General features: G+C 42.5%; 1 protein-coding gene across 1 annotated transcript; it reads right to left on the minus strand.

Moving 5' to 3' along the window:
* Positions 1–11,965: 11,965 nt before the first annotated feature.
* Positions 11,966–12,450, minus strand: LOC147530689 (uncharacterized). Its single transcript, XM_086646965.1, has 2 exons — positions 12,163–12,450; positions 11,966–12,061 (listed from the first exon to the last, which is right to left on the minus strand). Exons 1-2 carry the CDS (start codon positions 12,448–12,450, stop codon positions 11,966–11,968), a joined length of 384 nt encoding a protein of 127 aa, XP_086503091.1.
* Between the last annotated feature and the right edge of the window lie 1,034 nt (positions 12,451–13,484).

Raw genomic sequence — 13,484 nt, forward strand, 5'->3', positions numbered from 1 at the left:
TGATCTTTTGGATTGTTACATACGACAACTTATTTGGTTACGCTAGGACACGTGGGACTCTGTTACTGGGATGAGGCGCGTTTCTCAGAACTTTTAATTTTCTCGCGTGTTTCCAAGAAATGCTCGGTCTCTGTCTTCAATGCTCCCCCCTTTCCTTGATCATCTTCTCTGTTATAAATATCTGTTTTGATTCCCCAACCTGTTTCTTCATCAGAATAATCCCCGAGGTTTCTTCCTTTGTTCTATGGCTTCTTCCTGTTTATGAAAGGATTTGGGATGAAGCTTCTTGTTTGGAGTTCGTACCTGTCGCCTGCCTGAAGGGGTATTTTTCCGTCAATGGGGATAGTTAGGGAGAGCTTTTCCGACAATGGGGACAGTTAGGGAGAGCTTTTCCGGCAATGGGGATAGTTATCCGGTTGTCGGTTCGAGTCTCTCCAGAGAGAGGGTGTTTTCGAGGCAGTACACTCTCGATTTGTCAAACTTCATCTTTTTGTCCGAAGCTCCTTCGGAGTTGTAAGCCCCAGTTTTTTAGAAGATAGTTCTGAAGGATTTATCCGTTCGGTCTGAAGGAGATGTCCTTCCGAAGGAGTGTCCTTCGACCAAGGTGGCAATGCGATCAATTTGTCAGTTAGGATAACGATGACCACACGTAAAGATCATCCAGTCCGGTCCAATTAGGGGTCGTAATGCTTTGCTAGAAGCCAACTACGATCATCGGATCAAGGAGTTGATTCGAGGCTAACATAGACCGGATCCTACAACGGGTTACACATAAGAGTGGTAACTTGATCGGAGAGATTTGACTAGACGGGAACTGGCTAAAGTTGGATGGGATTCAACTGGAAAGGCCGAAAGGGTCCGAATGGAGATTCGGGACAAGATAGAAAGGAGGCTCTTTGGGCCGGCCATGAGATGGCCGACCAGAGTAAGTGGGCCGGCCACATAAGGCCCATAGTGGGCTGCCCTGGCCGGCCACACTTAAGGGGATTATCAAAATACCCCAAAAAGGGTATTTTGGTAATTATCTTTTCTGTGACCCAGAAAATAGAAAACCTAATCTGAATGAGATTCTAATTAGGGTTTGTCTATATATTGGGTCAGTTGAGAACAGAAAAGGTGTGGATTTTTCTCTAAGGAAAATATACAGCTCTCTCTCTCTCTGAATATACAGGTATTGGAGAGAGAGGAATATAGAGAAAAAGTTCCCATTCTATCAATCTAGTCAAGAAGAAGAGTTCTTCTCAACCTTCTACTAAGTCCTAGCAGTCTGAAAGGAAGGGAGATCAAGTCTATTCACTCGGTGTCTCAAGTAGAGGAGCTACAGTTGGAGCTCTCGATCTTTGCATGCGATTGGAATGGTTCGAGGGAAAAACGCGTTAAGGTATTTATCCCTCTCTAGTTCATTGATTAGTTTATGCATATAGATCCCGGGCAATCTAGTGTTAAACATGAGATGTTTGAGATTCCGCTTACAACACTAGGTAGTGTATGAGATACACAAAACCCTACAAGTTCCTACCTGCGGTTTTCTTTCTTGGGTGGCCACTATGTCGATCCACAGAGCTCCGTCCAAGTTTTTGGCGAGTGGTTTTTCTGCTTCGATTATCACTGAATCTTTGCTGATGATATTTTTTACGCTGTCTTGATTGTAATTTCTTCTGTAATTGCCTTAAAAAAGAACTTTTCTTTTCCTGCTCCGGATCATTTTGTTGCAAATTGGTATTGACACCGTGTGTTGGTTCTGCAAAATTAATGTCAACACAAATCCTAACTTACTAATGCGTTTTCCTAGGCTTACTACGCATGCTCTGAATGATCGTACCTGCAAGAAGGGAGATTTCAGACCTAGTCTAGTATGCCCTAAGCTTACTATTTCCTTCTGCAAAATAGAACCCGAATTAGCCCTGTGTAATAAAATTTGAATAGTGTTAGAGTTCTTAGCTCTGCCTCCGATTGTCTATTCTAGAGCTATCTTTGTGGGACTAATTTCACCAGGACTCCTCCTTAGACCTCTGGTTGTAGCTTTTGCTACCAGAGCTGGTTTCGTTGGCTCGAGCGCAACTAGTTTAACTAGGACTTCTCCTTAGACCTCTGGTCGTGGCTTTCGCTACCAGAGCTGATTTCGCCAGCTTGAGCTCCGCTAGTTTAACTAGGACTTCTCCTTAAACCTCTGGTCGTGGCTTTCGCTACCAGAGCTGGTTTCGCCAGCTTGAGCTCGGCTAGTTTAACTAGGACTTCTCCTTAAACCTCTGGTTGTGGCTTTCGCTACCAGAGCTGGTTTCGCCAGCTTGAGCTCCGCTAGTTTAACAAGGACTTCTCCTTAAACCTCTGGTCGTGGCTTCCGCTACCAGAGCTGGTTTTGCCAGCTTGAGCTCGGCTAGTTTAACTAGGACTTCTCCTTAGACCTCTGGTCGTGGCTTTCGCTACCAGAGCTGGTTTCGCCAGCTTAAGCTTGGCTAGTTTCGCTAGGACTTCTCCTTAGACCTCTGGTCGTGGCTTTCACTACCAGAGCAAGTTTCGCCAGCTTGAGCTCGGCTAGTTTAACTAGGACTTCTCTTTAAACCTCTGGTTGTGGCTTCCGCTACCAAAGCTGGTTCGCCAGCTTGAGCTCGGCTAGTTTAACTAAGACTTCTCCTTAGGCCTCTAGTCGTGGCTTTCGCTACCAGAGCTGGTTTCGCCAGCTTGAGCTTGGCTAGTTTAACTAGGACTTCTCCTTAGATCTCCTGTTGTAGCTTGGCCTACCAGAGTAGGTTACGTCGGTACGGGCACGACTAGTTTTCGCCGGGACTCCTCCCGTGCCCCTGGTCGTGGCCTTAGCTACCAGGGTTGTCTTCCTCATTTAAGCATGAATAGTTTCGCAAGGACTTCTCCTTATACCCCGGTCACCTTCATCGGGGTGGTAGTTTAACTGGGACTTCTCCTTGGGGATCCACAGGGACCATGTTTCACTCGAGTAAAGGGTTGAGTTTAACTAGGACTCCCCCTAGTGAGGCCTCGGGTCGCAGCCGTGGCTACCGGAGCTACCTCCTTTGCTGGCTTGAGCCGATTAGTGTAACTAGGACTTCTCCTTAGGACCTTGGTGAGGGGTCGGTTTTTACTCGAGCAAAGTTCAGTTTAACTAGGACTGCTCCTTAGGGCCCTCGGTTGTTGCCGTAGCTACGGAGGCTATCCTGTCCCTAATCGTTGCTTTCGCTTAGCAAGGCTGTTTAAATTAGGGCCCTTGGTCGCTGCTCTCACCTACCAAGGCTGCCTTTAGGTCCCCTGGTCGTGGCTTTCGCTGTCAGGGCTACCTGCTCGATTCAGAGCGAGATGAGTTTAATTAAGACTCCTCCTTTAGGTTCTATGAGGGGTAGTACTGTACTAGCAAAAGCGTCTAAGTTCTCTAAACATGGCCAAAATCCACTATAATTTACTTAACTCGTTACCATACAAGTACATCTATGCTTCATCTTCTTGAGTCTGATTCATCCTTCAGTGTTCTAAGGTGTATCGGTGTCTTTCTTCCGGAATGCGAATCTGAGATGCTCCGCATTCTAGGGGTGTGTAAGGACGTGACCTGACGTGTTCTCTAATCTATATGTGCCAGGTCTGACGACTTCTACTATCTTTCAAGGCCCTTCCCAGGTGGGGAACAGTTTGGTCGCTGATGGTTTCTGGGTGAATTTAGAGTTCCTCCATACCATGTCTCCGACGTCAATCTTTCTTATCTTCATGTGGGACCTATGCTGTTTTGTCATAGTGTCTTTGAAAGCGAGATTTCGCAGCTCTGCCCGGTCTCGAACTTCGTCGACTAGGTCTAAGTGTTCTAACATCAGTTGTTCATTGGTTTCAGGGTCGAAGTGTCTCACTCTTAAACTCGGTTTACCTATTTCTACAGGTAGCACCGCGTCCATGCCGTACACCATTCGAAAAGGCGTCTCCCCCGTAGCTCTTCGTGGTGTGACGCGGTAGGTCCACAGCACATTGGGAAGTTCGTCCACCCAGTTTTTGTTTTCATAGCATTTAGTTTTAATGTACTTAACCAGAGTTTTGTTGGTTACCTCTACTTGTCCGTTTCCGGCAGGGTGTGCCGTAAGCCGGCTTGATCCCATACTCCTTCATAGCATCATTGTTGAACTGCGGCCTGTTGTCCATGACCAGGATCCTCGGGACTCCGAGTCGGGATATTATGTTCGTCCATAATATACTGACGATCTCCTTAGTGCGGGTTCGAGTCAGTGCTACTGCTTCCGCCCACTTGGTGAAATAATCTACCATGACCAGCAACATCTTCTTTCCTCCTGTGCCAGCCGGGAACGGCCCTACCAAGTCGATTCCCCATTATGAGAAGGGGCAAGGACTAATGATAGGCGTCAGCTCTGTAGGATGGAAACGATAATCGTTAGCGTATACCTGACATGGCGTGCAATGACTGGTGTGGCTTATGCAATCTTCTAACTTCCCCGACCAATAATACCCGGCCAGGGTAAGCTGTCTGCTCAGAGTTCTTGGTCCCGCATGATTTCCAGCTGCTCCTCCGTGCATCTCCTTCATCACGTACTCTTGTTCGTCCTTCGCCAAGCAACGTCGTAAAGGGTGAACCAGGGACTTCTTGTATAGAAGTCCTCCTAGCAAGGTATACCTCGCGGCGTTTCTTCGTACCCTCCTTGCTTCGCTGGCATCTTCAGGCAATTTTTGTGTTAACAGATACTCAACGTATGGTCTCATCCAGGTATCCCCTGGTTTACTCTGATTGCCATGATTTCCTGTGCTTTGTCGATGCTTCTGTTTTCTAGGGTGTGAAAGAATACTCTCGGGATCGCGGTTTGTCCGCTGATCATCTTTGACAGCGCATCAGCCAGAGTATTCTCTTCCCGGGGTATCCTGGTGATAGTGAATTTCTGGAAGAAACCGACCACTTCTTTTACCTTCTTTGCATATTTGATCATGTTTGTTCCTTTCGCTTCATAGTGACCGTTGATGTGGTTGACTACAAGTTGAGAATCGCTGAAAACCCGGACGCTTGCAGCTCTGGCCTTTAGAGCTAATTTGAGTCTCGCCAGTAAAGCTTCGTATTCGGCTTCGTTGTTTGTTATCGCAAATTTTAATGAGGTAGTCTAGAAGGTCTTTTCTTCTTCAGGACTGATCAACACCGCCCCTGCTCCTTTCGAAGATTCGCTTGATGCTCCGTCCACGAAGAGAGTCTATTTCTGCTCTGGGTCGAGATTTGCTGTTGCGATCGAGCATTCTGTTACGAAATCCGCCAATGCTTGCCCTTTTGTAGCGGTTCGGGGCTCGTACCTGATATCGAATTCTCTCAGCTCCACTGCCCATTTCGTCAATCGTCCTGAGAGATCCATCTTCTGGAGTATATTCCTGAGTGGTTGGTCCGTCTGAACCACTATTGTGTGGGCTTGGAAGTATGGGCGCAGCTTCCTAGCGGTCAGAATGAGCGCGTAAGTCAATTTCTCTATAGTTGGGTAGTTCAGCTCTGCCCCACCTAATACTTTACTAACAAAGTATATGGGGTGCATGACTCCTTCTATTGTTTTGATTATCGCTGCTGAGACGGCTTCTCCGGAAGTCGCAAGATAAACAATGAGTTCATCCCCGAGGCTCGGACTAACCAACAGTGGTAGTTTCATGAGGTGTGCTTTCAACCCCTGAAACAACTTCTCTGCTTCGTCGGTCTAAGTGAAGTCGGGTACCTTTCGGAGAGTCTTGAAGAAAGGTAGGGCGTTATCCCCCATCTTACTGAAGAATCTGGAAAATGATGCCAATCTCCCAATTAGTCGCTGAACGTCTTTCCGACTCTGTGGGCTGGGCATATCTCGTAGGGCTGTGATCTTAGCAGGGTTGGCTTCTATTCCTCTGTGGCTAACCATGAACCCCAGAAACTTTTCCGAAGTTACACCGAACGCACACTTTTCTGGGGTTTGTTTCATATTGTAAGCTTGGAGTTTGTCGAATGCGGTCTTAAGGTTGGTGATCAGGTCTCGGCGAGCTTTGCTTTTTACGATCATATCATCCACGTAACATTCAACTGTCTTCTCGAGCTCAACCCCGAAAATTCCGTTAACTAGACGTTGATATGTTGCCCCGACATTCTTGAGACCGAAAGGCATTTGTTGATAGCAGTATAGCCCTCAATCCGTTAGGAATGCGGTATTTTCTTGGTCGGCCCAATGCATGGCGATCTGGTGGTATCCCGCGAAGGCATCCATGAAGCTTAGTAATTCGTGACCAGCCGTGGAGTCTACTAGCTGATCTATGGACGACAGCGGGAAACTATCTTCTGGGCAAGCTTTGTTTAGGTCGGTAAAATCTATGCACATTCTCCACGTTCCATTTTTCTTCTTGACCAGAACCACGTTGGCCAGCCACTCCGAGTATCGGGCTTCCCTTATTACCCCCGATGCCAGGAGTTTCTCAACCTGCTTGGCTATCTCAGCCTGTTTGTCTGCTGAAAAATTCTTTTTCTTTTGCTTCACCGGCTTGCTTCCTTCTCTGATATTCAATCTATGGGTGATGATCCCTGGGTCTATCCCGGGTACCTCATCTGTTCCAAATGCAAAGACATGACGGTGTTCTCTCAAGAAACTGGTTAACTCTGCTTTTTCATCGTCATCCAATGTATTCTCAACGTAAGTCACTTCACTGGCTTTTTCTCTGATTTGTATAGGTATGGTTAAATCTGCCGTTCTTTCCTCTTCTTCTTGGATCTTTTCACCCGTCGGTGCTTTTGTTCTGTGTATTTTTCCTTCTAGAGGAGGTGGCTTTACCCCTGGATTGGTGGCTTCCTCCAATCCCTCCTTTCTGCTTTCTTGATAGATCTTTATAGAAAAGAGTTAGTTCTGGAAAAGTATTGAGTAGGATGCGAGTTACCGAATGTGATGATTTGCTGGAGAGATCCCCCTCCTTCTAGCGCCAAATGCTGATTTCGAAAATTGGCTCCCGGTTAAATCAGCATGGAAAAGGGAGTTGATGCATGCGAACCTTTGTTATAATAGAATATTCTGTTTAGAGAGGTGAGATTCCTCTGTTCAGCTCTGCTTCTCTGTTCTGCTCCGCTTCTCTGCTCCCTGCTTCTTGCTCCAGCTCCTGACTCCTAGCTCCAATTCCTGATTCTTTGCTCCTGTTCGTCTATTCCCAAAGGGGGGAAAACCTGCAAAGGGTTCGAAAATCGCTCCGACGCTCAAGACAGTCAGGTAGCTTTTAGCAGTAAAAGAATGATTATTGATTGATCCTTTTGGGGGGCGAGTTATGAGAACTCTGAGTTTTGGGTGATCTTCTTGAGTGAAGAGATCGTATGTTTGGAAGAGATGGTGTTTTTGTTCTCCAGAGGTCGTGTCCTTGAAGGACGATGTGGGGGGTCTTTTATAGGCGAAGGTAGGCCGACTGTCCTTAGTGGCGGTGGTGAGGCGGTGGCTGCCAGATCATAATAGAAGATACCTCTTTTGCGTATCTAAGGTTTCTCTTCGAGTCTATCCCGGATCTTTGATAAGTAAAAGTTCCTAAGTTGAAGGATACTTCGTTGATATCTTGCCGGAGTGATAGACTCTAAAGGAGAAGTTTCCTCCTTTAGATACGTGGAGTCCAACTGGGCTTAAATACTTCAAGATGTGTAACCGACTGAGATCTTTCTGGATAGTCCGGGATTATGTCCTTAGGTTGCGCAGCGCTGATATCTTACCAGTTCTGGGCATAAGATATGGGCCAAACCTGTAGAGACCCCCTTGTTCCTTTAGAGATCACATGGCTGATCTATCCATGCCAAGGGTATTTTTTGTAGAGCTGGTTTCTTCTGGCCGACCTCCCGGTTATGGGAATGTGTGGTGGACCATCAGGGGTTTTGGCTGTCCGGCTTCCTTAAGCCGAGCTGTTCCGAAAGACTTCTTGTCAGATCTTTGACTCTTTAGACGTTGGTCAACGTCTGGACATTTTATGCATCATTAGGAGGCACGAGAACCAATGGCCAACAAAGAGAGCACTCTACTCCCACGGGTCTCATTACTAGTGTCGCACCACCTCATCGGTCTCACACGGGTCACACCCATGCCCACAGGTCATCCTAACTTAATTGGCTACGTGCCCGTAGGTTGACATAATCCGCAGTCGGGTACATACAAGAAAATACCAGTATTTTGCAATCACAGTAAAACAGTTCGAAAACATTTCTTCTGTCACAGTATCATAGTTCGAAAACACTTCTCAAATCGCACTAAAACTATTCAAGCATATTCCAGTTCATCATTAAAAGTCGAGTTTCATGCTCCCTAAACTCTAGTTATAATGGCGCATATGCAACTATAGAATCTAGCATATTCATTATCTACAAAACCATGTTGGATCAAGGATTCGGAACCCCTACCTTAGTCCTTGCATCACCAAAGACCTCCCGCCTACCTGACGACCTTATTCATCCTCATTCGCATACTCTGGGATAAGGAAGAATATCCACAAATCGAATAGAAACATTAGGTTCTTCGATAAGAACCTTCTCACGACAAAACAATAATTAAAAGAAAACGATGAAAACTAAAACATAAAAACAATTTCGTCAACTCTGGAAGACTTCAAATAACCGAATTGATCTCTAACTTTCACATCCCTACACATTGAATACCCGAAATGCATACAAATCAATTAACCAATTTCCATAAACTCTATTTTACATTTCAGAGTCTTTATAAACTGACAAATCATATAACGAACCTCATAATATAAATCTGTAACTGAAATTATCCATTCATATGAAATACGACAAAATTCGGGCGACCATCTCTATTCCAATTCATTCCCAAAACTAGTCCAAATTTGAAATTCGAGCACTAAAATAATTCGGCAACATCCCGTCTTTATATGAACACTCCAAAATAGCTCATAACATCCTAAACAAGTTCCTGACCATGAATCATCCAAAGAAATACAATAATATTAGTCTAAATAGCTCCAAACTTTGAAGCCAAATGAAATTAGTATTACTATACAGTTATCGATGTAACCATCAATAAAACCATCAAATTTGGACGAAATTAAAAATTCCGAACAGCTAAATATGTAGAACAAGTCGAATGAGATTACCTGAAACAAGTTTCATTGAATTCCGACCACTAGACGCGAAGTAATTGAAAAATAAAATTTATTATCCGTCAGAGCCCTGATACACGAATTGTTATCACCTTCTCTCATTCTTTTATGATTTGGGAAAAGGAATGTAAAGTGGGTACATAGGTGGTGGTAATGGGCACGTGGCAGCATGGGTTATAGGGGTTCTTTTTAATTTTTAAAACAACCAAAGTGGATGGGGCTGCCAAGTGTCGCGATATGAAGTCCCCACTAAATTAAATTGATTCTTAGTCCACAATTTATATATACTTTACAAACAAGTCCAACAAAAAATATAACTGAATAATTCAACCCCCATCACTTACCAATATAACCCCCACTTTAACCTTTTTCTTTTCTATTGCTCCCACAACCAATCATAAAGAAACTATATAGTCCCTCGTCTAACCTTAGTCTTCTACGTATTTGACCGAAAAACATGGGATGTTACAATCCTCCCCCCTTAAAGCAATTTCGTCCCCGAAATTTGGATCAACTCATTTCTTTCTCCATATGAATCACTTGCATCGACTCGTTTTCCTTGAACGACTTTTTAACCGAATTATAGAATAACTCTACCTTATCACCTCTTACTGTAATGGTGAACTTCTACCACCATCGATCGATTCTTTAAGAGCTCCTTTTGTTCTAGGAAATTATGACCTACTCAGATAGAATCAAATCGTTCACCACTCTTACCTTATTCATGCATCTGAATCTTTGAGACTCTTTACAATTCCCAGATTGTGTGTCATTCCCAAGGTTATCGTCACTCCAATGTGGTCACAATACTTTTCAGTGGTTCAATCAGTAGCTTCTTCATTACTTAAGGGCATTTCTCATATTTTCGGTTCGCCTAGGTTAGTTACTCCTAGCAATGCCTTCACATGAGAATCACCTGCTTGAGTGACTTAAGTTTACCAATTTTACCACTAGTCTATCCATATCGAACAAGTTGACCACAAAAAGAATCTTTGACTTAACAAACTTGAGCTAATGTCGTTGTTCACATGGTCATTAACACCATTTGATGGTTTGGTTTCCATCAGTCGTTGTAGAATTCGAAGTTGTCCTTTTTCACGGATAAACTTAATTAATTCATTATCCTTGTCCAAACTGAACCAATATCTTATCTTGTAAACTTTCGTAACCGTTCGTTGTTGTTGATCGTTGTAACCTTGTGTACAGTTAAATACAAATCACACTTAACCTCCTCACATTGTTCTATCTTCGATACTACAACATTATCACTAAGTCGACTTGCCCAAATATAACCTCTGAAACATTTTAACCTTTGGCTGTCCTCTCATATCATCTTGCACAATACGTAACCATCTTAAACCAACCACCGAGTCTTCCGTTCGCGAGTAAAACGAATCAAGAAACAAAAATCACAAGAAAAACAAAACAAATTAAATACTATATATCATCTTTTATTCTTGATAGTTTTTAATCTTGAAGCTTTTAGGCACCTAGTCTTGGTCATTTTTATCTTTCCCTAAAGTATAAAGACTTTCTCCTAGATGCTCTAAATATCTTAGGAATTTCTCTGTTGTGTATGGGCGACGACATCAAATACTTGTGTATTTCTAGATGTGCGGGTAAAAGTCGATCATGTCTATGATCTTATATCTCGTGACATCAGCATTTCCCTCATGTGTGCCTTTGCTCATCAGAACTTCCAAATTCTGATTTCTTGCTAAGTAGTGTTCCATGAGAGATGGGTAGAATCTCTTTCTAAGAGTATTTTTAGTTAAACCTTTTCAAAACTGTTTTGAACGAGTCTTATCATTTGTTAATCTATTACTGTATAGATTTAAATGCCCATTTAATTTTATTTACCCTCGTCTGGTGTCCTATTGAGCTAGTTCCTTAACCTTTTTCAATACTAGTATGTCTCACATACAGGGCGTAAAACTGTCTTGTTTTACTCCCAATTACCCTCTTGTCTCAACAAGATTCTAACTATTCTTATAAGAAAATCAATCATTGAGTTTCTTTACGAATGTCAGATACCAACTCTTACTTTTGTTTCTTCTTGGCTTTTAGCCAATTTTCAGAGTTCGGTTCTGCAATAGTTTTTGTGGGTCTTCTGAAGACTCACTGGGTTTTTTGAACAATATCATAGAATCTTCTCAACTCTTCAAAGAAGTTACTTGACGAGTTTCTCGTACTCCCATTTGTTGTTCTTTTATTGCTCAGTTCGAATCAGATTCGAATATTCCTCCCACTTGTCTTCTTGAATAACTCCTTTCAAGGAAGACACCATCGGGAGCAACAATCCAATTTTGTTCCGATGTTGTGAGGGAAAAAACCCCATATAACTTCTTTTGAAGAAGAAACTAAGTCTGAAGTTCTCAGACCTAAATAAAAGACAATTTTAGAACTTCTTCTAAAATCCATACCCATAGGGAATTCTCTTATTTTCTTTAGCAGTTTAAGGTTTAGAGGGTATGCAGCTTAGATTAGACTTTATTTGTTTTAAAAGACTTGTTATGACTAAGACTATTGATCCTATCAAGATCTTCAGTCATTTTGATTCACTACTTGATTCAATTCAAGTTTCGAACTAAATTCGAGTGCTTAGTTGATTCTAGTCACATTAACCATAATTTTATGTGTGACATAAGTATTAGTGATTAATTGACCTCTGTTTTGTTGTTTATTCTTTCGAATTACATGTTCATCCTAGTTGTCTGACTAGATTAGAATAACTAATTGAATCGATAGGTCTTTAATGTTTGTAAGTTGAAATAGGCACCTTTCTGAGAACATCATAAAATATTAAAACTAAATACTTTATTTCTTAAAAATCCAATTCTAGAGAAGATGTTCAAAGAAAATAATAAAATCTGATAAAAGTAATGCATATAGGAGACTAAAATCCTTCTGGAGCCTTCTCAGCAACTAGTGTTTCTTCTGCTCTTTGATAGGTTCGTCTCCTATCAGTTAAATAATCAACTCCCACTTGCTTCTGTCATTCATAATGAAATGAGCATTAGGTATTTAATACCTTTAGGGGAAATGTATTTAATTGAATCAACCTTTAACATTTTCACCTTTTGCGGAAACTACCGTTCCGTGTTTCTTGTCTTCCAGGAATTTGGGACAATTTCTCTTCCAGTGGCTTATGCCATCACAATAGAAACACTTGAAGTCAGAAGAGGAGTTTTTGGTTTTGCCAACTTGTTTACCCTTTGCTTTGTCAAATTTTCTTTTGTTCTTCTGTTTCCCTTCCTTTTTAAATCTTTTGTCCTTCTGAACCATTAGAACTTCTTTCTTTGGTTCAACTACTACGATATTCTCCTCGGCTGTCTGAAGCATTACGTGTAGTTCCTCCAAAGATTTATCCCATCCATTCATATTATAGTGCATTCTGAATTGATTGAACCCATAATGAAGTGAATGCAGGATGATATCAGTGGCGAAATCCCGGCCATGATTGACTCCATGTCGTGCTAGTTTCTCACACAGACTGATCATTTTGAAAACATGTGGCCCTATAGGCTTACCTTTTTCAAGGCGGCAATCTAGTATTTCCTTTGACGTCTCGTACTTATCCATTTTGGACTTCTTTTGTGACAATTCCCTAAGTTGTCCTATCATGGTGTTAGAGCATCCATGTGTATGAACTTATCCTAAAGATTGGGTTCCATGCTTGCTAACATTAAGCATGTTACGGGCACCGATTTCCTCTGAAGTCTCTTTTCTTGCTCCTTTTCCTCATTAGTGGATTCTTTCGTGATTATCGAAATAGGAGTGTCTAAGACAACAGCATTGTTTTCGGATCTGAGGACGATCCCCAAGTTCCGTTCTCATACTTTAAAGTTATCCCCGTTCAGCTTTTCTTTCTCAATATGCCAACGGATGTTGGCAGTTTCTTTGCTTGTCATAATTAAACTACATGTAAAGAACGCAAAGTGACTTTAAACTTGTTATCCTATCAAAATCCTAATTTTGGCACATTATTCAAGAATCTTTTCCCTTGTTTGAATAATACGATTCCAAGATTCCATTTCTTTGAAGTTAAGCATACTAGGGCACTACCCTTAACTCCGTCGTCCTGGGTGAGTAACATCTTTACTGATCATACTCCTATGACTTTTGGTTAATTAGTTTCACACTTGAGTGTCAAACTAATCCTTTGCCTCGAAATCCAAAACCCTTTTACCGACTCATTGAGTAAAACCAGCTTAGACGCGTAGACCTCTTCAGAAATTTACCCGTATTGTCCAGAGGTAAAAGATGGCACCCTGCGGAGGCAGACCCACCATCGATGTACAAGAGCTCAACAGGTGTCTTATTCTGGGTAGGCTTATACTCGAAATTCTTTTAGGATTATTACGTATTTTTATCAAGTTTGCGTTACCGTGAACTCAATCGTAACCATTCGTGAC

This window comes from Eschscholzia californica, unplaced genomic scaffold (genome assembly GCF_041429995.1).
Source record: "Eschscholzia californica isolate CP2 unplaced genomic scaffold, dmEscCali1.0.p SCAF_6, whole genome shotgun sequence".
In the NCBI taxonomy this organism is placed as follows: Eukaryota; Viridiplantae; Streptophyta; class Magnoliopsida; order Ranunculales; family Papaveraceae; genus Eschscholzia; species Eschscholzia californica.

Coding starts and splice junctions, on each gene's coding strand:
- LOC147530689 (XM_086646965.1), bottom strand. CDS start 12,450: ATGAATGGATGGGATAAATCTTTGGAGGAACTACACGTAATGCTTCAG. Junction 12,062..12,162: donor AAGACAAGAAACACGGAACG/GTAGTTTCCGCA, acceptor TATGAATGACAG/AAGCAAGTGGGAGTTGATTA.